This window comes from Mustela erminea, chromosome 11 (genome assembly GCF_009829155.1).
Source record: "Mustela erminea isolate mMusErm1 chromosome 11, mMusErm1.Pri, whole genome shotgun sequence".
In the NCBI taxonomy this organism is placed as follows: Eukaryota; Metazoa; Chordata; class Mammalia; order Carnivora; family Mustelidae; genus Mustela; species Mustela erminea.
Window position 1 is genome coordinate 43,141,246 of NC_045624.1, and position 22,180 is coordinate 43,163,425.

General features: G+C 38.7%; 1 protein-coding gene and 1 long non-coding RNA gene across 2 annotated transcripts in view; one reads left to right on the forward strand and one right to left on the reverse strand.

Annotated features, from left to right (window-relative positions):
- LOC116569638 overlaps positions 1-20,807 on the reverse strand; it is a 70,783-nt gene extending 49,976 nt beyond the window's left edge. The window contains exons 1-2 of the long non-coding RNA XR_004277112.1: positions 19,049-20,807; positions 5,460-5,493 (exon numbers count right to left, since the gene is read on the reverse strand). This is a non-coding gene — a long non-coding RNA (uncharacterized LOC116569638). The remainder of the gene's footprint in view (positions 1-5,459; positions 5,494-19,048) is intronic.
- Positions 490-830, forward strand: LOC116569635 (60S ribosomal protein L37a-like). Its single transcript, XM_032306021.1, has one exon. The coding sequence runs from the start codon at positions 518-520 to the stop codon at positions 821-823; it is 306 nt and encodes a 101-aa protein (XP_032161912.1). The 5' UTR covers positions 490-517; the 3' UTR covers positions 824-830.
- Positions 20,808-22,180: the final 1,373 nt, after the last annotated feature.

Here is a 22,180-nt window from a genome sequence, read left to right on the forward strand (position 1 = left end):
TCACAAGTTTTCAATGAATCTGGCAGTATCATTACATTATTAAGACCCTCATTAGATTTCTCTTCCTTCAAGGAAGGACCTAGGCCTTATGTGTCTTTTTAATGCCTCTCGGACCTGCATTAGCTGCAACCAATTCTGGTGCTGACTAGAAGGACATAGTTCACCTCCAAAATGCTATGATCAATGAATAAATTATGAATTTTGTTACATTTATCTTAGGTTGAGGTCTTTATCTCTGCACAAGAAAGTTGTGTAGAAAGGAATAAACTGATGAAAACAAGATCAATAGATGTAAATAAAAAATGTAGATGTTAATCTTTTTTCACTTGGCAAATAGGTTATGGTTTCTCCATATTACCCTAAAATAATAAAATAGCATTTCCCTAAAAATGTACAGTAAAATTTTTTCAGTAATTTTTATTAATTTTTTCTTTACTTTCATCTCAACTCATGAATTCTTTCATATAAGAAGAAAAAGACTTCGTCCTCTCGGGACTCAGACCTAGTTTGAGGCGACATGGCTAAACGCACCAAGAAGGTCGGAATCGTGGGCAAATACGGGACCCGTTATGGTGCCTCCCTCAGGAAGATGGTAAAGAAGATTGAGATAAGCCAGCATGCCAAGTGCACTTGCTCCTTCTGTGGCAAAACCAAGATGAAAAAACGAGCTGTGGGGATCTGGCATTGTGACTCCTGCATGAAAACCGTTGCTGGTGGCGCCTGGACCTACAACACCACTTCTGCTGTCACAGTAAAGTCTGCCATCAGAAGACTGAAGGAGTTGAAAGACCAGCAGAAGCTCTGCTGTTTGAAACATTGCTAGCCTATAATAAATGGGTTAATTTATGTAACACACACACCAAAAAAAAAAAATAGAAAAGAAAAAAGACTTCGAGGACTTCTGTTACTCATTTTGATAACTTTTTGATGGCTGATATAAAACACAAGTGGGCGCAGGCAGAAATAATAATAACAACTGCAACGCTTACTTGAACAATATGAAAAGGATTTTCACGTTTATTGTTGTCTTAGAAAAGTGACCAGAGTGTTTACTACTTCTAAAAGAAATGGAGCAAATGACTTCCTTTTATAATCTGTTCAGAAACCTTTCCTTTCATAGGTATACCACTTGAAATTCAAAGATCCAGTACAAATACATCACTATAAATACATTTATAAAGTAACGGTATTGTCTTTTAAAAGAAAGGCAGAACTTAAATGTTCCCAACACAATCCTGTTCTTTGGGGAATTCAGCGTAGGAGGAGATCCTTATTTTCTCTATGCAGCCTTCCCTAACAACCTAGGAATTGGTTACTATTGAATAATATATAATATATAGAAGACGTAAGAAAATATCAATACTATAGCATTTCTCATACTATGTTCCTTGTATTTCTTCCATGCCTCCCCAACCCCACCACCCAAAGAAGATGGATCCCTCATCAAAGGACAGGTTATTTCGCTCATCACTTTCATTCTCAGTACCTAGTAGGGTATTATAACAATAATAAGAGGGCTTGATAGATGTTAGATGAATGAATGAACAAGGGGATAAACTAAAAATATTTCAATTCTGCTAAAAAGTTTTCTGAAGCTCTTTTTTTTTTTTAAGATTTTATTTATTTATTTGAGAGAGAGACAGTGAGAGAGAACATGAGTGAGGAGAAGGTCAGAGAGAGAAGCAGACTCCCCGTGGAGCTGGGAGCCCGATGCAGGACTCGATCCTAGGACTCCGGGATCATGACCTGAGCCGAAGGCAGTCATCCAACCAACTGAGCCACCCAGGCGTCCCTCTGAAGCTCTTTTTTAAAAACTACCTTCAGAACTTTTTTTTGCAAATACCCAGTACAACTACATCACTATAAATACATTTACAAAGTAACAGTATTGTCTTTTAAAAGAAAGGCAGAACTTAAATGTTCCCAAGCAAATGATTGTATCTAAGCAAAGGATTCTCATTACTTCATAGTGACCCCACATGTGTAAATTAAATTATGTTCCACCCTTTATTCACGAGACATGACTGTGAGGTTTCCACAATGGAATTCGTCCTTAAAAGGATGAAATTAATTGAGAATATCTAATAATCGTGCTTGAGGATCTGAAGGCAGCATTGACACCAGAATACACTTTCTCAAGAGGATAATCATGATGGAGGCCACATTTATCTCCATGACTTTTACCACCATTTTATAGATATGCTTAATGATAGAAAGTGTTTACCACTGTTCTGAAATAAATTAAGCCCAGCAATGATGAAGTCACACCATGCTCCCCATAGAAAATATAAGCAAAGCCATAAAAACAAATAAAGCAATTTATATGATGTCCATGTCAACTCATCTCTGACTCTAAGAGAGATGATTGAGACTTATAGGTGACGAATCCGTCCCCTTTTGTGAAGGATCTAATTAGAAAAATCCATTTAGCCTCAACAGCAGTTGTAGTATTGAGCTGGAATTCCCCAAATGCCTCAAATGAGAAGGTTATATCTTAATTCCATTGCAGTCTTTGGCAGGAATACCTTTTTGGGGAATTCAGAAAGAGGCAAACTTGACTTAGTGCTGAGAAAAAGTCCTCTTTGTAGCACCAGTCTGAACACAAGGACTTTCATAGAATATGACAGCTGTTTTCATACAGAATTCTACAGAGAGTTCACAGAGAAGTACAGCAGAGTGTAACCCAATAGACCACATTAGTGTATATTTTGTGTGTATTATATATACATGCATATTAGATTATACTCTAATCTAATATACTAATGGCAGAGGTCAAACTGAACTGCTAAGAGGAAGAAACTGGCTCCCTAACGAAACCTATGTAAAACCAGCCTTGGACAACAAAGCGCAAGATCACCTACACACACACCACAGAGCACAACACACTCACACACACGTCCTGCAGGGGCTACACCTGACGCATAGGTCAGATATCTCTGTCTTGGCTCCAAGAATTGAGAATCCCTTGAATTTTTAGTAAGGCCACATTCAGGGACTGCAGGGAGGGAGGTGACTAACATTTCTGCAGTGCTGGAGTCTTTGTTAGGGGATTCATTAACACTAAATCATTTTCACTTTCCTGCACAAACAATGTCAATTCTCACTTCTGTAATCCTTATGTATGTTGTCTCCATAACATGAATATTCTTATACTTCCTCTTCACCTGGGTAGCTCCTGCTTTTCTGTTAAGATCTGCCTGTTGATCTCAAGTATCACCTTATCAAGAAGGATCCCTGACAGGCTCCCTTGCCCCCAGGGGTGGGTTGCTTACTCATATCTGTGCTTCCATAATGCGTCCCTCTGTCCCAGCTCTCACCACTTTATACTTTAATAACCACTCTTGGGCTTCCCTCCGCTACTCAACCGCCATCAAGGATTTTTGACTTACATCATGCCTGGCACTTAAAAGAAGCCTAGGAAATGTTTGTTAAAGCAATAAATGAATTAACTTCTTCATTGATTTAATATTATCCATAGCTCTGGTATCAGTTTCCCCAGCTTATGAGAGAAGAGATTGAGCTTGCAAAATCATTTAGGTTGTCCCAGTTCACATAGCTTATAAGGAACAATCAGGATTCATACTCCAGATTAAGAGATGGGAATCAAAGATGAGGAGCATTAATTCTTTATATGGACATAAGTAGCACACAGGTCTGGTCTTAAACAGAGAGACCCACACAGTGAAAAGCCCATTGACCAGGAGGCTCTGTTTATCTCATCACCAATTCTCCTCCTAGAAGTATTTGGGATACTTGGCTAACTTGATGTTGAAGATCTAAAGCAATTAAATATAGGGTCAATCGTCAGAACAAGTCCAAAATTCCAAGACAAACAAATCCAATTATTATATAAAGAAGAACAAAGTTTCGTAGAGTTTCTTTAGTGTCCAGATATTAATTTGTAGTCACAGAGAGCAATATTCCACTCCCAATATATTCTGATACAAAAGTTAACACCAGAATCTTTACATTTCAAGATGGTATAGCAGACATTTCTATCTCCTTATCTTTTAAAAAATTATCTCCAGACAGTAAGTAGAATAAGAAAGAGAAACACAAACTCTATGTTTAACCGTATTAGGAGACACCTATAACCTTATTCTATAATGCATACAGAAAGAGGAATGGCCCCAAAGGAATGCAGGAGGGTTGGACTAAGTGCCTGTGGATGGCTCTATCGATGAGAAGCAAACTGAGTCATTCTGTGAAACTCGAGAAATGCTCAGGCATTGAAAACACCAAGAAGGCAGGGACAAAGAGGAGAGAAAGAACAGGGAGGTTATCTGAAGTCTATTTCAGAGTCAGTTACAACTCCAGGTCCTACCCTTATCAACCGAAATCCTCCCCAGACCAGAGATAAGCAGTACAGACTCCGGAGAAACTGAACTAGAAAAACTCCGGCAGGAGGGACCCAGACATTCAGGACAGCAGATTAAAAATATGGCAATTAAGTGAAACCCTGAATACTGAATAGTGGTATCCCCTTGTTCCCTTTCGCACCCATCTCTGCACACCAGCAGCCAAGTTTAAAACTCTTAGGCAGGAAATAGAGGATTTTTCTCAGAGGTATCATCCCCTCAGAAAGACTGGTAGCTACTAACATCTGAGTCACCAGTGAAAAGTCCAGGTAGCAACTAGATCACAGGGCAGTGAGGCATGGTGGCAGGAGGCCTACACATTTCCAATCGCCTTTATAGTAGCCCACTTTTAACATATGAAAGGATAGCCAAGGATACTAGGCAATTGAGGAAAGCTTCCAAGATAAATAAGAGAGACAAAAACAAATAAGCAAACGAGAGAACTCAGAGATAACAGGGGTACTGCTTGAAGCAATAGAGAATGTCAAAGAAATCATGAACCATGAACAGGTTGCTATATAAGGGGAGTAAATAGAGAAGAAGATGGGGGTTGGGGATATTAAAATTCTGATAGCTGACTATTTTTCATCAGCAAAAAGTTAAAATGTCAAGTAAAAGTTATCTCCCCAAACTAGGACAACAATTGAAAGGATACATAATAGAAAAGATAAGATGTGGAGAATTTATTCAAGAAGTCCAATTTCCAGAAGTTCCAGAAAAAGAACTAGAGAATGTAGCAAAAAGAAAATTATCAAAAAAATAATATAAGAAAATTTCCCAGACTCTAAATTGGAAGGGCCCACCAAGGGGTCAGCATAATAAATAAAAAATGATACTCACCAAGGCATATTATCATGAATTTATCAGATCGCTAACAATAAAGGGATCTTAAAAGCTTCAGGAAGGACTGGAAAACACTGTGACATCAGACTTCTCATAACAATATTAGAGGTAATATTAGGCTTGAAAATATTGAATGAAAAAAAGAACGAGAATTTTATACCTTGGCAAACCATAAATCAAGTGCGAGAGTAAAATAAAGGTTGTTTAAGACATGCAAAATTTCTAACATACCCATGGACATTTTTCTCAAGCACTTACCAGAGGATACATTTCACAAAATGAAGGAGTAAGCCTAAAAGAGAGAGAGAGAATGGGTTTCAGAAAACAGAATATACAACAGGCAAGAGCAAGGCAGGGGTTAGTTCCAGGGTGACAACTGGGCAACTGACTCAAAGATAGTTCTCTTCCGAGGCAGAAATGAGAGAATTCTTAACTATAGACAGAGCAAAAAGTTATAAAAACGACAACAACAGGAAAATGAATCATAAAATATAATTTGGCTTAGCTGACATATGGGTGTATATATCACTAAGTAAGACTATAACCCTAAATTCCGATATTACTGCACATAAAACCAGGTACTGTAGTCCGTGGTCCAAGTGCTGATCATCACAGACCAAGAGCAGGAGGGCCAGGGAGGGAATGCAGGAAACAGCCTTGAAGCTAGTGAGCCTTGGGGTGTATATACCTCACTGACGAAACAGTGAGCTTTAGAATTGAATCACTACGTATGTATTTCTCTTTCTGCCAGAGAACAGTTTCATTAAGTATGCAAAGAACAGACATGCTGAATAACAGATAATTTGCAGAAATTATTCCTCAGCAGTCCTCAAATCCTAAAGCTTGTATCAATTTGTTACAGTGATTTTTGTTATACTTTTTTGGCATCGAGCTTTTTGAGCCTCAGAAAAAACATGGGGAATTGTGTTTTATTGTCTATTTTGATCCAGTTACTTTACAAACCATCTATTTTCCTCCTCATTCACCATCATAGGAAATTATGGTTATACGTGAATTGCTTGAAAGGAATTGTTTACAAAATAACAAATTGGCTCTATTATTAATTAGGTGAAAATCTAGACAGATTTTTTTTGGCATATATTAGTCATTTTGGTGTATCATTAAGCAGTTTTAGTACTCTTTATGAGTTTTTATGCATTTTACAGATTTTTAATTTGGAGAGCAAACCAACATTTTATGTGTGTTTTTACATTTTTGTCTATTTTCCAGATCATTGGTTTTCAAATATTATATTTACTTTCAGCCAATTCTGTCTACTCTTAATCTGCCAACACTTTTTGTGAGTTTTAAATTTTTATGTCCAGTTCTAAGTAAACTGATTGAAAGTAAAATGGTTCAGAAATCCTTGTTTCTGGTCAGTAATTAACATATTGAGGATATCTGTGCATCTGAGAATGATTATCTTAATTTCAATTAGATTTTAATTTTTTTTTAAAGATTTTATTTATTTATTTGACAGAGAGAGATCACAAGTAGGCAGAGAGGCAGGCAGAGAGAGAGAGGGAAGCAGGCTCCCCGCTGAGCAGAGAGCCTGATGCGGAACTCGATCCCAGGACCCTGAGATCATGACCTGAGCCGAAGGCAGCGGCTTAACCCACTGAGCCACCCAGGCACCCCTAGATTTTAATTTTTAATTAATTTTCTTTAGATAGTTTACCACTTTCTAAGTGTTCTGCTTTTGAAATAATTTATTTTATTTATTTATTTTTGCTTTTGAAATAATTTAAACACACATTTTCTGTTATTCCAGTTATCCCAGTTACTGCAACTTTCAAAAGTTTCCAAAGTTATTCCAACTTTGCCTTTTTAGAAACTGCAAAACAGAAAGGTCCCTACTATCAAGATGTATAGTAATGATCTTCGGAAAAAGGCAAAACAATGGCTACTAGAATGCTCAAATACCAAGAAATAATATAAACAAATATTCCTCAGCTTTTTATTCCACATTCCATTTTTTAAAAGTAACACATGAGCAGCGTTCTCAGGGATATCTAGCAAAAACTGCAAAATATAAAAAATTTTAAAAATGTGTGGAAATGCTGGGTACAGAGGCAAAAACGGACACTTCTTTTTGGTATTTTGCTTTTATTAGTTTTGTCTTTATTGTTCTTTTAGCTTTATCTTTTATTTTTTATTTCATTTTCATAAATGACTAAAAATAGAAATATAAGGAATCTCAAAAGCAAACATAGAAGGCATTAGAGTCCATGGAAAGTTGCTAAATCATCCTAAAAGTCACAAAGCAAAGATTTTAAAACAAACATTGTTTTAAAAATGCTTTCATAAGTGCCTTAAAAGTTGCAAATAACTGATATGGGAACGGAGGCAAAAAATATCAATATTCAACCAGTTGGTCATTTTGACATATGAAATGGCAAGTAAATAATCTGTTTCTGTTGCTTCTGGTGAGAAAACTGAGTGGGAGAGTCTACATGACTTGTCAGATGTCACCCAGCTAGTAAGAACAGAGCAGGGATATGATCCATTGAATCTTGTTGACACAGCTCTCTCCCACTGGGCTTCATCTCCTGGTTCTGTTTTTACCCTGTTTGATACTCTTAATGCCTGATTCCAGAGGGCTTGTTGAATGAAAGTAAAGGGGGAAATCTCATGCATAAGCATTTCATTTCCCTTTGAGTTTTAAAAATAGCTTGATGTAGCGGGAAATTGGAATCATTGCTTAAAAATGAGACTGTGAGATTTTACATGAATTTCATATCTATTTTACATATTCCTGATCCTGAATTATCAAGGTTTGACTATGCTGGCAAATATGACCCCCAAACATATTGGATTCTGAACCACGCCTTTCTTTGTGGTGAAGGCCAGGCACGAAAAGAAGTGTTATCTGGGATAAGTGTCTTCTTTGTACCCAGTTCCAGAGTGGAATAAGGATTTCTTTGCCAAAAATGCCCAGGCTGCATCCAAGTTTCTCGGACTGCTTCTTGATTTATCAAGTCGGAAAGATTTTTAAAAACAGGCAATGTATTTTAGTTGAAACCAGTGCATTTCCCAAATGTTCTAGCCGTCTGAAGGTTGTAAATACAAAACATAGTACATATTCAGTACAATGGCACATGCTTGCTAGAGAGGCGAAGCCCTTGACTAAAATAGCAAAGCCAGATATAAATAGATAAATAAAAATTTAAATATCTTTAAATAAAGTATTATTTGTGGCTTAATTTCTTTCAATATTTTCCCCTCTTAAAATATTAAGTATACATATGTTTATAGTGCTAGTAAACAAACCTTATTTGGAAATTCACAACTATTTGGCTATTTTATCTTTTTTTTCCAGAAATATCATTTAGAAAATTTAAAAGGGAGGGGGGTGTGAGGGAATGAATGAACGTCAGTCACATTACATGCATCCTCTCCCTTCATCCTCACAAAAATCTTGTGCACAGGGAGTTAGTCTACCCATATTATAGATGGGTTGGAAAAGCTGAGACTCAGAGAAACGAAGTGGTTTGCTTAAAGGCACACAATAGGAATTGCTGGAACAAACTTTGAAGCCTGGGGCTGCTACTCCAAAGCCCCTGTTCTAACATGCAGCACAGGAAGGGAAGATCCTCAATTACCTTATTAAGGTCTCTGAAAAAATCAACTTAAGGAGAAACTCATGTTAAAAACCATGAAGACTGAAGTTCATTTATCACTCTGTGAATGTAGCCATCTTACCAAAAGCATCAGTCTTTTCTTAAGATGACCCCACGAAGTACGAGGAAACCTAGGAATTAAGCCTACTTCCCCTACTGGAAATCCATCTCAAGCATGTTGATTGGATACTGCATTACACTTTGGTCAGCTTTTAAAAAGTTAAACAAACATTGGCATGTCCTACAAATCACCCCTCTTGTCCACCACACAGGAGATAATAATGTGGGTGTAGATATCTTATAGCTTCACTTTGCCTGATTCTGGCAGCTTCCCTCCTCAGTCATAATTTTCAGGGGGAAAATGCAGTGCATCTGGGCTATGGGGTTATGGCTGGAGTTTAAGAATTGCCCAGTGGCTTTTCTTTCCTTGTTTGCTGTGCATTTCAACCAGACACACATCAATTCTATTTTTGTGCCAAAGAATAGCCTGGGGGGGGTGTCATTTCTCCCTTTATCTCTAGGCAATTTGTAGGAGTCATTCGTAAGATGAGTATAAAACATCTTGAAAGGGACATTTATTATAATGGCAGAGAAAGAGAAAAGGGCAATCAGAAACCCAGGGTGCAGGAATGACTGCAGCATCTCACAAGACAGCACTGGTTTTACTTTCCAAGTCACACAGGTTTAATAAAGAATGGCAAAAACCATTAAGACGCTAAGAGCTTGGGAAGAGAGCTGTCTCTTGTCTTTTTTTACTTTTTTTTTTAACTAGTGAGAGTACTTATTACACCGTGATTCTGAGCTGACCAGAGCATACAGGAGAAGCCATTCCCTCCCATTGTAACTCTGTCCCTCTCCCTGTATGTTACTCTTGGGGCACCCACTTAGAACTCAAGGCATTAACTGGATGAGTCCTTAAAGTCTTCCTAACCTTGAGCAGAAACTGATTCACTCAGCTTGACTATAACGCTACTACATTTTAGAGAATAAAGAGTCCCCTGTAAGTATTAAAAATGCACATTTATATGCCGAGTCCTTTGGTAAAATCAATCAGATTTAACTTCGAAACATAATTCAAAGACAGTTAACTTTGACAAGGAAAAGGTATTAAATACGATATTCAGGATCAAGGAAGAATGCTTATTTTTCCCCCCAAATGAGTTATATACTAACATGATTATGCAAATGTTTGCAGGGAGCATATATCACTGTTTTCTATGAATCAATGTAAGTCCTAATATCATAATAAAAATCAAGAAATAATTTTTAAATCTACACATTTATCAAAAATACATAGACTCATACTGAATTTCCTTGAAAAATCCTGATTTAAAGTAATTTCTTGCAATGTATGGTCATAGTTGAACTATATAGTTCAAAAAATTTTTGTTTTAGAAAGTGTGGTCCCTCTATAGAGAATGACAGCTGAAACTCTCCAAGCAGCTGTGGGACCACAGATTGCCCAGGAAGGCAAAATGCTGCCTACCTTGATATGAACCCAGAGGTGTCAGAGAATCCCAGCTCTAGAGACTGAAGGCAGGAATGCAGTCCTAGCCCCTAAGTCCACCATACCTGTAGTAGATTTCCATGTTGAAGGTCAGGCATGAGGCCCAGTGCACAGGCAGCAGGTACATAGTGTGTGGTGGGGTTCAGAGGAAACTACTGCCAGGAAGAGAGGATGGCTGGGAAGAGTTATTCACATAAAGATGTTGAGTCATAAAAAGATGTGACTCTGTAGGGCAACAGCCAGTCCCCACATTCATATATAACATGCAACCCTCTGTTCATCTGATCTGGGGCTTCTGGCTGGGAAATGGACTCTGAACAGCTTCTCCATGACATTAGTTCATAGATGACACCCTGTAGTAGTGAGCTCATATGGTAGAGGGAGAAAAGGAGCTTTCTCATGCCTCTTTATTTAATTTATTTTCTCTATCATTTCATTTTTAAATTTTATTTAAATTCAATTATTTAATACACAGTATATTATTAGTTTCAGATGTAGAGTTTAATAATTCATCAGTTGCATGTAACACCCAGTGCTCATTACATCTAGTCCCCTCCTTAATGCCCATGATCCAGTTACCCTATCTCCCCACCCATTTCCCCTCCAGGAACCCTTAGTTTGTTTCCTATAGTTAAGAGTCTCTTATGTATTCTTCTCCTACCCCCTTAACCCCCATGTTGTATCTCCACTTCCTCATATCAGGGAGATCATATGATAGTTGTCTTTCTCCGATTGACTTATTTCCCTAAGCATGATACCCTCTAGTTCCATCCATGTCGTCGCAAATGGCAAGGTTTTTCTCCTTCTCTGATTTTATCTTATTTTATTTTTCTGTCTTATTTTATGATCACTATTTGTTTCTTAAATTTCACATATCAGTGAAATCATATGATAGTTGTCTTTTTCTGACCGACTTATTTCGCTTAGCTTAATACTCTCCAGTTCCATCCACTTCATTGCAAATGGTTACAATTTCATATTTTTGATGGCTGAGTAGTATTCCCTTGTATATTTATACTACATCTTCCTTCTCAGGCCTCTTTTGTAAAGACATAAATCCTGAGGCCCTCAAAACCTAATCATTTCCTAAAGGCCACCTCCTAATACCATCACCTTCGAGGTTAAGTTGGTTTCTTTCTTGCTTGCTATCTTTTTTTATAGTGGTGTTTATATTATATTATATTATATTTTTTTATTGTTATGTTAGTCACCATGCAGTACATCATTAGTTTTTGATATAGTGTTCCATGATTCATTGTTTACATATAATACCCAATGCTCGATGCAATCTGTGCCCTCCTTAATACCCATCACCAGGCTCACCTATCCCCCCATTTCCTGCCCCTCTGACACTCTCGGTTTTTTGCCCAGTCTCCATAGTCTCTCATGGTTTGTCTCCCACTCCAGGGTTAGGTTTCAACAAATGAATTTTACAGGGACACAAACATTCAGGCTACAGCACTCTTCTTTCATCTAATTAACAATCAACAAAAGAGGTATCAGAGCAAACACAAGAGTGAAGTGACCTCACCCTGTTTTGCCAGTGTTAATATCTATAATACATTTCAAAATCTATTAATAGGTTGTTGTAAATAAACTATAAAATTACTCAAAAATAGGCTAAATGTTAGTAATGCAAATAAAAAACACCTTTTGAATTCTGACTTTGGGATCAAACAAGAATTCCCAAGGGAAGAGTTGTCCAGATGCCTTCTTTTTTTGCCACACCCAGAAGTATAATGACCTCTCTAACAGGTTTCTAAGGCCCAGGAAGCCATGGATGCTCCTGTCTTCCCAGCTCTTTAGGAATGATCACTTGCTATAGAAAAGCCCCAGAAACATTTTCTAGACTCTGATGTTTCCTTGGAAATAAAAATTGGGGTTTTCCAAATTTGGGGATAGTTAGGAGCTGTGAGGCATGCTTAACAGAAAAGAGATTACCCAAGGAGACCCACCAAGAAAAAGCATTTTGAGTCCTGGGAAGAACAGGTCAAATGAAGACCCAACCCTGCATAGGATTTCAATGTTCTACCAAAGGATTAGTATCACTGTTCCTTTGCCCCAGGCTCATACATGGCTCTCTCTGCACAGCACTGCATCTCATCTGATCTTTGTTGAAATTTTTGATATGTTGTTCATCATGGACTTTTGTATTGATTTTTATTTTTTTTAATTTTATTTATTTATTTGACAGACAGAGATCGCAAGTAGGCAGAGAGGCAGGCAGAGAGAGGGGAAGGAAAGCAGGCTCCCTGCTGAGCAGAGAGCCCAATGCGGGGCTCCGTCCCAGGACCCTGGGATCATAACCTGAGCCAAAGGCAGAGGCTTTAACCCACTGAGTCACCCAGGCGCCCCTGATTTTGATTTTTTAAAAATACTGTATTGAAATATTATTTATCTTAATTACTGAGGGGTTTTGTTTTGTTTTTTACCCTCTTCATTATTTTTACCTGATGCAAATGCCTCACTCACCTGGTCCTGCTGTTATGGACCATTACAGAAAGTTTGCCAACCCTTAACTAGAATGTAGAAGAAATTAATATAGTTGCCTTTCTACTAAGAAACAAAATCAGCAGCCATTGGGAATAAGCTTGAAGGAAAGGCAAAGAAAGATGAAAGCATAGTGTGTGTCTTGTCATCAGCACAATATTGTGGTTAAAACTGTTAGCTGAGCCAAATGGAAGGACTAATGAGTTCCCTCCCTCTCTGCTCTGTAGTTATTCACAGGCTTTTAGCCCTCATTGGAAAAAGCAATAGGCCTAGTGCAACACATCATCAAGTACTTGTGAGAACAGCTCACAGTGTAGTCAACTGTGGTGTTATCAGACACAACACAGTTAAACCTCTTTGGGCAAACCCAGTATACTAGCCCTAACAGAAGATCTATCACTTTCCATTTGATTTCCTTGAGCCTTTAGGACATCTAGAAGCAGGGTGTGCTGATTTATGTTTGCCATACTATCAGTACTAAACTATTGCTGAATGAATGAATGAATGAATGAATGAATGAGAGTGAGTGAATGAATGAATAAATGAATGGTAAGTGGGTGGATAAATGAATGAAAGATTAAGTAGCACAGGCTCTGTAGGCAGAAGCCCCAGGCACAGATCCCACCTTATGTGACTTTCTGTAACTCTCTAAAATTCAGTTTCCTCATCTGTAAAATGGAGATGAGAATGATAACTATTTCACAAGGTTTAGGAGAGGATCAAATGATAAAATGTTCCTAAAAGTGTTTCATAAACTGTAAGAATTTAATTTAACAAAGATTGCATTGGTTTAAGTGATAACTGAGAAAAATGTTGAATGCTCTGGAGGGTATTTTTGGAGAAGGAGAAACTCTTTGGAGCCAAAATAAAAACAGTGAGGGAAGGTCATGAATGATTAAGGGAGGTGAGTGTCTGCTACCGTCTATCGAAAACAGAAATCAAAACATAATTCCCTGAAAACAGAAAAATGAAGCTTTCAAGTATTGAAAAAAAATCATGGCAACAGACCATGGTGATCATTCCTGCATAATGTGAATATGTTTCAGATTATGGACCTAGTTTACTCAGGGCATAGTCAGAATCCCCCAAAGCCGTCATTTTCTATTTTGAATGCTTTTCCGAATATGTAATATTCAAAATAAATTGTTAGATGCCACACACATAAAAAAAGAGAGCGCTCATGTTTTTAATAGCTTGTGAAATGCAGCCATGGGCCTGCTGGTTGGGGTTGAAAGGAAGTAGCCCATAAACAACTCCATCAAGCGTGACAGAGCATGTTTGAGCTAAGTTTCACACAAAGGAAATTCTTCCATAGTTCCAAGTGCCTGGGTCCCTCAAATAAGATCACATCCTACTGGTAGAGATGTAAGGCCTTTTAAGAAAGCCACATTGATACCTTGCAGCCATATTCTCAGGGCTGAGAGGTATGAGGTTTAAGCTTTATAAAAAGTGTGGGATCTATTTATTGCTCACCTCTGAAATGGTTTGATAAAATCTTTCCTAACAGTCTTATAAGGTTAGTTTTTCAGTGAAAGCTTACTGTGGAAGGGGACAACTTCAATTTAATTTTACTTTGGATCAACTGAATGTGCATAGGAAAAGGGTACCTTTTGGAGTGGGAGGTTTAATTCTTTAGATTCCTTCTTCTGGTACTTAGAATTACCACTCAAAGCAGTTAGTAGATTCCCTCCCATGAGATCTAACAAAATAGTCAATAGGCAGAGAAAACTAAAAGCTAAAATCTGTGTTCTATTCTTCATCCATCTAGTCATTTGCTATATGAGGGTGTATAAGTCCTTCAGTATCTCATCATCTTAGCTAATAACCTGAATAAATGGAAGCTGTGGTTCTCGTCCTCTGGAATGATTCAACATGGCTCATTATCAACTTATGGTTCTTCTCTACCCTCCAAGATGAAGGGAGCAACTTGTACCTACTAAGTGACTCCATCCTCTGGCTGCTGTTGATTAGCCCAAAGGGACCCAAGCCAGGGAAATCAGTTCCTGCAAAATTTGGGTCAGATCTAAGAGGCTGATTTATTGCCACCTGGACAGCTAAACAGGGAAGACTATTCTGTAAGAAAGAGAAAACAAGTACCCAGGAGATGCAGAGAAGAGAGGCCAAGAGGGCAGGGACTTGGGGGTTTCTCAATGTCCCAACTACAAAATCTCTTCCTCAAGACCAGCTGCCTACCTCAGAGTTCATGGTGTTCCTCAATCACGAAATTAATAAAATCACTTAGTTTGAACATAAGCAGCTTAGTTTAGGTTGGGTTTCTATAACTGCAGCCTAAAGAGCTCCAACTAACATACTCCTGTAACATAAACCCCCAAACGAAATTAGGCACTACCTGTGAAGTCCACCTCCCAAACCTCCCGGCAGCCTTCTTTCTCTGTTTGCTGAGTAAATCAGATTTATAGATTTGAAGCCTAAATAAACCATAGGGAACATCTGACCCCATTCCTTCAGATTACAGATGTAGAACCAGAGAAGTTAAGTGACTTGCTCAAAACCACTTTGCCTATAGTGAAAGATTCATGGATCCTTTCTGTAGCCATAGCATTCAGGCATAAGTCTTAGGGTTTTTAATTTTTTATCTCTACATCTCTCTCTCTCTCTCTCAGTGGATACCTCGTGTTTCAGTGGAAAAGAGTATGCTCTAAGAAATTTGATTCAGGAACTTAAGAGGTTGGAACACAAATCCTATGCTACAAGTCCAGATACCACAGGGAGATAGTATATTATGTTGGAAAAACATAGTTTGAGCATCTGACTGCCTGGGTTCAAACCCAGCTCTACCACTTATTGGCTAGGTGACCTTGGCAAGTTAAACTCTGAACTATCGTTTCCTCCTGTGAAGATGGGGATGGCCATACCTGTCTCAGAATGTTGATGTAAAATGAAATAACATCTGTAAAATGCCTGAGATGCCACCACGTAAGGTTGGCTATTACTTTATTAAACGGTAGACTATTCCAGCAGACAGAAGGAAAAGGGCGCTCATAAGACATTTCAGCCTCGTTGGTTTTCCCTTATCAACAATACCATACTCTGCCAAGTCTGAGAGGAGCGACAGCTGCCCCAGTTGTGAGAGAAGAAAGCAAACGCATTAGAGATTAGGGAGAGTTTAAAAGCCACCTGGCAAGGCATTCACGAAACTCCCAACTGCTCCAAAACAGACATGTGTCAAAATGGGTTTTGTGCTTTTAAACTGTTCTCTTTTTCTGATTTCTACCTCCATATGACTAGGGCACTCATTCACACCCTGGAGCCAAATACTTTCACATAGATGTTCAGAAATTCTCCTCTTACTTCATAGCATTGTTATTTTAACTATCTGAGAAATTTATTTCTCAATTTGCCTGTCCCTACTCCTTGGGTCTTCATTTCTAATGTCAAACAAAAGCTCTCAGGCACTCCTTTTCTCCCTGACACTGACAGAGAAAGTAATTTAGCAAAGTGGATATTTATTTAAGTGACTGGGTGTTGATTTAAACGCTAGTGATAAATTTGTGGATCTTACTCTAAAGACTGTTATTCTTGGTAATGTAATTGTCATGGATCATAACTATAAGACAAAGTATAGCTTCAGCCATCCTGCTTGTTGTAAGAGGATGGAATGTCAAATGATGTTTTGACTATGGAGCATTTCCTGGAGAACAGAGAACAATAGGCCCTTCTCAACATGGGATTAAACACATATGAAAACATGTCTTGAAATCTGGTAGAAGCATGGATCTACGCAGTCACAGGACTGCGTTTCTTTCTTTCCTCTATTTCAATAGCACTAACTAGCATTCAGTTCATGATACTCAAGGACACCCCACAGCCTCCTGGAAGAGCTTTGCTTTTCATTTTGCTCCGTGAACCCACATTTTCTAACCTCTATGTCTTTGCATATGCTCTTTCTCCCTTTTGAAACCCCTTTCTCTTCTCATTTACTTCACCAAAACTTAACTGATTATTCTTCCTTCATCAAGAATCAGCTCAACACTCACTTCTTAGAAAGCTTCCTTGAGAGTCCCAAACCAGATGGGGATCTCTACTCACGGCTTGTAGACCTGTGCTTCACAATCGCCACACTGGTAATTGTGGACACATATCTATTGTCCCAGTAAGTGTGCATTCCTTCATGCAGGGTCATTCATCTCTATACAATACATGCTCAATAGATATTGTCCAATGAATGACTGAATCAGCTCACAAATCAATGAATGAATGGCCTTTATGTCAAAAAGTAAGGAAGACAGTATTTCTTATAACTAATATAAACTGGGAATTTTCTGCTCAGCTGAAAGTGCCCACTGGATTTATGCAAACCAGAGCAATTGCATAACAGAAAAAATTCATTTTTACTTTTGGAAAATAGTTTGTTTTAGAAATAATCGGAGATAACAGATCATATTTTCTGCATTCTTCTGTTCTTGTTTCTTATTCTCAAACTATTTTCAGAAAAAAAAAGGATAATACTTGCTTCAGTTTATTTCTTTTTATTTTTTAAGATTTTATTTATTTTTTTTTTTTTGAGAAAGAGCACAAGTGGGCAGAGGGACGGGGGAGAGGGAGAAACAGACTCCCTGCTGAGCAGGGAGCCCAATGCTGGGCTCAATCCCAGCACCCTGGGATCACGACCTGAGCCGAAGGCAGATGCTTAACCAACTGAGCAACCCCCGTGCCCCTATTTATTTCTGATCATGATCCATGCCCTTCCATCAAAATGCTTAGTCTTTAATCGGTAGGCACAAAAGAAAATTACAATACCCCCCTTTCCCCAGAAAATAGGTCAAATGGGTAATAAGCCATAGGAACAAAGAGGAAAAATATTAATTGTCATCATGAAGGTCTTATTTCTATTCCTATATCTGACACAATGGGGAAAGCAGAGAAGAATCACACTATTCATTTGATACATATATTTTCACAAGGCTGTTTTGCAAGAGTCCACCCTAAACCTTTCTCTGATTATATAGGCTGACAAACATGAAGGAACAACATGCAATCAAAATGGAAACCAACTTGAAAATATTTAAATATTGTACATGGAAATTACACAGATTGGCTTATAATGACCATTCTATAGTCCTTTGGCAATATGTTAAGAAGAAAATTTTTTTAAAAAGTAGATTACCAGTTTTCTTAGGAACAGTCCTGCTGATCAACCCTGAAGTTCAGGCTCAAGAGAAAGTCTTCCTGTCTCCATGGTGTACTGGGCTAGCCAGGTGGATTCTTTCTCTGTCTGAATCTCCACTATAGTTAGGCATCCATCTGAACCCTTCCACACTAAGACAACTTCCCTTGCTCATTAAATGCCTTCTCAGAGGGAAACTTTGCAAAGTCTTTCTATAGGCCATTTCATTCTAATCAGATCTGGAAAAGCTGGCTTGGTATTTAAATGTAAAAGCAAATAATAGCAATCAAACTTTGGACCAAGCTATGTGTTAAAGCACATTCCTCAAAAATATGTTATGAGTCCCCCAGTATTATTATCCCCATTTTACAGATGGGGAAATTGAGGCTTAGATTGGCCAATTATTATTATTTTTTTTGTTTTGTTTTTTGGAACTATGGTGTTGTAGACCTAAACTGAACCCAGGCTGTCTAATTTCCAGGCACATTTTCTTATGTACTTCATTCAGATGATCTCCACTTGATTTATAAGGACACAGAAAAAGCCAGCATCAGTCCTATGTGAAAAACTGTTTGAATGAAGACTGTTTCTAAGGTATTTCTCTCCTCAGGGCTGAACCGTTACAGGCCTTTAATGTTTCCTAGTTCAGATAATTTTCAAGTTAACATCATCATCATCATCATGGTTGTCATCAGAACTACCATTTACTAAGCCTATACCATGGGCCAGGTCCTTGATTTACACAGTCACACAAAAAAAGCCTGAGGTGCACAATTGTCCACACTCTATGGATGTACAAACAGAATGCTCAGTGAGAAGAACGAACTTGTCCATGACCTGATTTCCAGTAAACTTGCAAAGCCAGGATTCTAATGTGATTGTGCAATGCCATTTCCCCAGCTCTCCTTGTGGTTCCTCACTACACGCCTACTGTCAGTCTCTTGGCTTCTTCATATCTTCATAGCCCCCCTTTAGTCACAGAAACTAGTTCTGGACCCTTAAAGCATGATGGGAAGAGAATAAGCCTGTGTGGCAGCATCATGTTTCAAATGGCAGTCCTCCCTGTTAACATAAGGTTGAATTCCTCCACCACACACCTTACCTCATTTCTTCATCTGACACATTGTAGACTGATGTGGAAGGGGGGATAACCCTGGTCCAGGACAGCCAGTCAAATTCCTTCTGTTTAAAAGAACTGGACAGGAAAAGACCAGAGAATAGCCAGTTATGACACTTTCCTATAAGACTGTAGGAAATTTCCAAAACACTTCCTGATTCAAAGTGTTTGGGAAATTATTTAGAGCTTTTCTTAGTTTCCAGGAGAAATGTTGCAGCAACGGGGTGGTAGAATGAAGTGGCTTTGGGTGCAGTGTCACTCTCCAAGTTCCATCTGGAAGGGCGACAGGGACCACGAGCGAGTTGAAAGGGCTGGAAGGGTGAGAGGGGAGTGTCTTGAAGTGGATTTGTATGTCTTGCATGATTTTATTTATCATTTGCAATTTTATGCAAAATAATCACATTATTATTATTATTAGATAATTAGTGGTGGCTTGGGGGTAGTAATAGGAGCTAATGAAGCCCTTGAAGCTGCTGCTGAGCACTGCCTTTCTCTGTCAGGGTCATCCTTTTTGAGCCTCTGCTCCTAACCTGTAAAGCAGAGATCAAAACAATTAAGAAGAGTTCTATGCCAGACCCTGGTTTGGAGGACTGATGACACTTCACCTTTAATAAATACTTATATCCCATCGAAGCCTAGAAAGGATTGAGGTGGCTCACAGTGAAAGACAAATGCACAAGGTTTGTGGAGCTGTGAAAGCAGGGTGAAAGAGAAAATTCCAGTATCAAGGAGGGGGAACCATACCAGAGACTAGAGAATGCTTCTTGCCTGGGGATCTTGTTACAATGCAGATTCTACCTCACTTTGTCCTCAGGAGCGGAGCCTGAGGTTCTGCATTTCTAACAAAGACCACGTGAAGCAAATACTGTTGGCCCAGGGATCCCATTTTGCATAGGTTGAGGAAGCTAATGTAAGAGCATAAAAAAATTACTTTAGTGTGCAAGTAATTAAACCTTTCTGTAAAATGCAGTGTGGGTCTCAATATAGAAATGTATTCTAATAACTTTTTAATTAGCAGAAAACTCTCTGAGGGTATTGGTGTGTGTCAAACAGTCCAACCCCTCCAAAGACTGCTTTCCACCCCTCCCCACCCCCTCGGGGACCTTCCAGACCTGACACTGCGAGCAGGAAATCTGATGTGCCTGACGCATCTTTCTAAATGATTTCGAGGAAGGAGAAGTAGGCTGCACAGATCCTGGAAATGCATGATGTAACCTTTTACATTCAGAGAAAAGACTGTCCCTAATTCAAGCCATATTTCGCCCAATGAAGTAGACATATTTGAAACTGGAAAACATCCAAAGAAAATATGGAATTCAATATATTTCTGCAAGCCTTGGCCTTTGCCTTCTTGTGACCTGATGACCTACCTGTGCGTGGTATGGCACTTCCTCTCGCCTTACGCTGGACACCTCCCAATTCTAATTCCCACTTGAGCTCTCCAGAGAGGCATGTGTTGGGAGAGAAATCTATAAAGCACTTAAAGATTGTTGAGAGCTTCCAGGAGTCAGACCGTGTGCTAAAAGCTGTAATAGATTATCTCATTTAACCCACTATGTGGACTATACAGATAAGGATATTCATAAAGATGGAGTGTGTTACAAGGACACACAGCTATTAGGTATCATAACAGAGATTCCAGTTGAGGTCTCTCTAAGTCAGGATTTCTCAAGCCTTAATACCACCGACATTTTGGACCAGATAATTCTTTGTTATTGAGGGGGGTCCTGTGTGTTGTGTGAGTTTTAGTAGCATCCCTGGTCTCTACTTACCTGATGCCATTTGCAACCTCTCACTCTAGTTATGATAACCAAAAATGTCTCCAGACATTGCTAAATATCCTCTGGTAAGCAAACTGCCTGGTTAAGACTGTTCCAACCCAAAGCCTGAGAGCCTGATAAACGAAGATAGGAATTGTTTTTCAACATTTTACAAGGATTCACCCTATTATGGGTTGAAGTGAGCCCCTCCCCCAAATTCTTATGTTGAAGTCCTAATCCTTACTACCTCAAAATATGAGTGTATTAGGAAACAGGGTCTTTGAAGGAGTGATTCAGTTAACTGAGCCTATTAGTATGGTTTCTGATTGAATCTGACTGGTGTCTTTTTAAGAAGAGGAAATTTAGATACATAGAGAGACACCAAGGATGCATGAACAGAGGAAAGATCGTATGTAGACACAGAAGAAGGCAACCACCTGCAAGCCAAGAAGAAACTAATCCTGCCCACACCTTGATCTTAGACTTCCAGCCTCCAAAGTGATGAGTCAATACATTTCAGTTGTGTAGCTCCCCAGTGTGTAGCATTTTGTTATAGGAGCCCTACCAAACCAACACAGCACCAAAGCACCACACTGAGCCTTCTGGCCTTAAATTGTTTAGAATATACCATGAAAGGTTTCAGAATTAATTCCAAGCCTAAGAAATGAAAGGTTAACTCATGACAATGCTGTTTATAATTCATGTTTCTCTTCACAGGCAGGGGATAATGATTATGAGAAAAATACTTTTGAACCTATACCATGCCCTAGCAATTTGCTTTACACCTTTTAGGACTGCTTACCATTCATACCCTAACACTAACTCTTATTTGTGCCCTTATATTCCTATGTCTCTATCGGGAATATACTTTCTAGAAACTCTGAGTGGAATGGCAATGTGGTATAGTATCAGGATAGCCAGGACAATTGTGATATCACTTTCCAGTCCCAGTTTATGGCAAACATTATAACGATGCTCACAAGACAAGAAGTCCTCAAAATCCTTCTTAACACCAGGCTCCAAACAAGACTATCAAAAATATCTGAAGTGGCAGAAGAGATGAAACTATGCTGTCCTCAAGGTAGCGCTGTATTCTCAAACCTGGCTACAAACTGGAATCATCTAGAGAGTTTTCAACAATATGAGTGTTCAGTCTCAATCCCCCAAATTCTGATCAACTGGTCTGAGATGGAGTCCAAGCACAAGTATTTTTCCAGTGCCTCTAATGCACCACCAAGGTTGAGAACACTGGTTGACTGGAGCAGAGTATTCAAGCTCTACTGTAATAGCTAAGGGCTATGCACAAGGCTCTCAATTTCTCAGGGTCTCAGTTTTCTCCTTTAAAATGGCCATCATA

Excerpts from the sequence above, each read along its gene's own strand:
- LOC116569635 (XM_032306021.1), top strand. The coding sequence starts at position 518 with ATGGCTAAACGCACCAAGAAGGTCGGAATCGTGGGCAAATACGGGACC.